The sequence below is a fragment of the Oncorhynchus mykiss genome, chromosome 28, assembly GCF_013265735.2.
Source record: "Oncorhynchus mykiss isolate Arlee chromosome 28, USDA_OmykA_1.1, whole genome shotgun sequence".
NCBI classification, from domain to species: Eukaryota; Metazoa; Chordata; class Actinopteri; order Salmoniformes; family Salmonidae; genus Oncorhynchus; species Oncorhynchus mykiss.
Genome location: NC_048592.1, coordinates 4,835,950 through 4,838,690, shown reverse-complemented (window position 1 = coordinate 4,838,690; position 2,741 = coordinate 4,835,950). Strand labels below are relative to the sequence as shown.

The 2,741-nt window shown below is 41.6% G+C and overlaps 1 protein-coding gene across 1 annotated transcript; it reads left to right on the top strand.

The window, feature by feature from the left end:
* The first annotated feature begins 504 nt into the window (after positions 1–504).
* Positions 505–2,228, top strand: LOC110508381 (class E basic helix-loop-helix protein 23-like). Its single transcript, XM_021588878.2, has one exon. It carries the CDS (start codon positions 833–835, stop codon positions 1,514–1,516), a length of 684 nt encoding a protein of 227 aa, XP_021444553.1. The 5' UTR covers positions 505–832; the 3' UTR covers positions 1,517–2,228.
* The last annotated feature ends 513 nt before the right edge of the window (positions 2,229–2,741 follow it).

The window sequence follows — 2,741 nt, the reverse complement described above, 5'->3', positions numbered from 1 at the left end:
AAACAAAAGTTTATTTGGAATTTAGAGTATTATTTAGTGTTTAGGCCTAAAATCATCCAGAGTGCATTGCCCTTTATTGCAATCTACTGTAGATAATTAATATAGTACTTTAGTGGTAGTTTTACAGTATAGCCTATTACTGTCAAAACAACAAGAAAGTGTTAGTCATAGTCTATTTGCTGCCCTCCTAAAGTAGCCTAATGGTGCAGTTTCAAACATCTAAGGATTGTCTTCGCTCTGGGTATATGGTTGTTTTATGGGGACAACGAAAGTATGCCCACCACAATTGTCAAACATAGACTAACTCAAAATTATAGGCAAAAGCTTTTGTGTACATTTGTCTTGCAATTATCATTATTCTGATCGAAATTAGGATCATACCAGCGTTCTGCCCTATAGTAATTAAAACGCCCCCCTGATTGGTCAGATAGATTATCCCAACGGGCCTCGCGTTCCTACTAACGCGCGAGTGGGATGGAGCGCGAGTCACAGTCTGCCCAGGGCGAGGGCAAGAAGCACACAAGGACCCGTCAAGGAGGCCAACGCTCCAGTCTCTCACCCAGGCCACTATTTACGTGCGTTTAATGTCGCTTCGTAAAACACACAATTACAGAAGCGTTTTAAACGTATATGCGCGCAGGGGGAACGTTAAGTGGGGCTGAATACAGTCCATTCACTGCAACTGTTCTGAAGAGCCACAAAGAAAGTGTGTTGAGAAGGACTCGAGTTGTGTGCGAACCCTCTCCACAAAAAAATACCGACACGGAGGAAGAGGATAAATTAAGTTTCGACCGAACTGCATTTTGTATTAATCGTTATTGTGGAAGAGAAAATGAATGCCGGAGAAGAGAATCTGCTGAAGTCCATCAGCAACGACACTTTACTGGACCTGACGCAGCGATACGGCCAGTCCGCCTTCGGCTTTGGACCTGGCCACATTACTGGAAGTCCTGGAGGGCGATATCCTCTCACACCGGCCGCAGACTTCCTCTCGGGTCAGACGGGCAAGTCCAACGAAAGTGGCGGGGAGCAGACCAGTGATGACGATGACGACCGTTTCGACCCTCTGGACCCCCGGAAGAGGGGTTCCGCATTCGACGATGACAAACACGGGGGTCCTCTTTCCAAGAAGCCCAAAGAGCAGCGGTCTCTGCGCCTGAGCATCAATGCGCGCGAGAGGAGACGGATGCACGACCTGAACGACGCACTGGACGGCCTCCGTTCTGTGATCCCGTATGCGCACAGCCCGTCAGTGAGGAAACTCTCCAAAATAGCCACTCTCCTCCTGGCAAAGAACTACATCCTCATGCAGGCTCAGGCTCTGGAGGAGATGAGGCGGCTGGTGGCTTATCTGAACCAGGGACAGAGCATCACCTCGCCCATCCCCACCCCCATTGCACCATTTGGACAGGCTGCCGTATACCCCTTCACGGGCTCGGCACTCGCCACCTGCGCGGAGAAATACTCGGGGACACCTGCAAGTCTCTTTAAGCAACATAACGACAAGCCTTGTTAACGTTTTATTTGTATAGCCTATACCTGAACTTCACCCACTTGTATCCAAGTCTAATGCGTAAATCCTAAAATAAATAACTGCTGTGATGTTTCATCCAGATTAATAAAAAATAAAAAAAAACATGAAAAACTACACTGGTGTTTAGTAAGGCTAGATTAGGGTTGGAGCTGGCAAATTGCTGTTTAAAAGTGTTTCTCTATACTCTCCTCAGAGTTAAAGGAATTGTATTGCTGTGGCAGTGTCTGACCATGTTTTAATTGACAGTTTGACATGTTATGTGTGACTATAAAAACGGCACCCTTGCAAAAGTTTTGAATGATCTATTTCGTATTCTTGTGTAGTCTACAGACCTACTATGCAACATTCAGTGAAACAGAAAATAACGAGAGAGATGACAAGATTGCGTTCCAACTTCAATAGTTTTTTTTTTTGCAGCACTGTCGTTTATGAATGCACTTTCCCTCATTTTAACAGACGCTATGTGAGGAAACACTAGTGTATGATATTTTTGGAAAATATGTATTGATGATTTTGGTTTTGTTATTGCACAATTCACATGATTGTACAACTGTGGAAAACTACTTGGATCAAAGTACTGTTATGTTATTCGTTTTCAAAAAAACAGCCTTTACAGACTAAACAAATTGGTTGTGTTGCAACATGAATTTCATATATTGTTTATATGTCTTTATAAATAAAACATATCTATGGTCGAATATGATTCGTTTTTTTTCTTAAACTTAATTCCACACAATTTAACCATGCTCAAATCATGCTCAAAAATAGAAATGACACATTCATTCACTTAACTTGTTTATTTAATCATTTTTGTTATTAGATTTAGAATTGCCAATTTGTCACACATTCGTCAGTTTTAAGCCTACAATTTGTTAAAATTATTGTAGTTTACAGACGTCTGACTTTAGGCATCTCTCGCTCTAAAATTAGTTGAATTGATTGAATTCAATACGACCAAAACATAAATAAAATAATTGATTTCCAAATGAGTAACATAAATCAGTTTTATTAATATAATTTGTGTGTAGGCCTACTACACTAGGCTAGGCCTTTCTAAAATGATCGTATGAAAATCACAGCAATTAGCACTTAATCTCATTCATAGCCTTTCTAGACTCGATGACACTGACAAACCAATCCATCACTAATTTCTGCGCAATGTCTAGAATGAATGGGTCCTACAAAATGAGTTTGAAACATCGTTGAG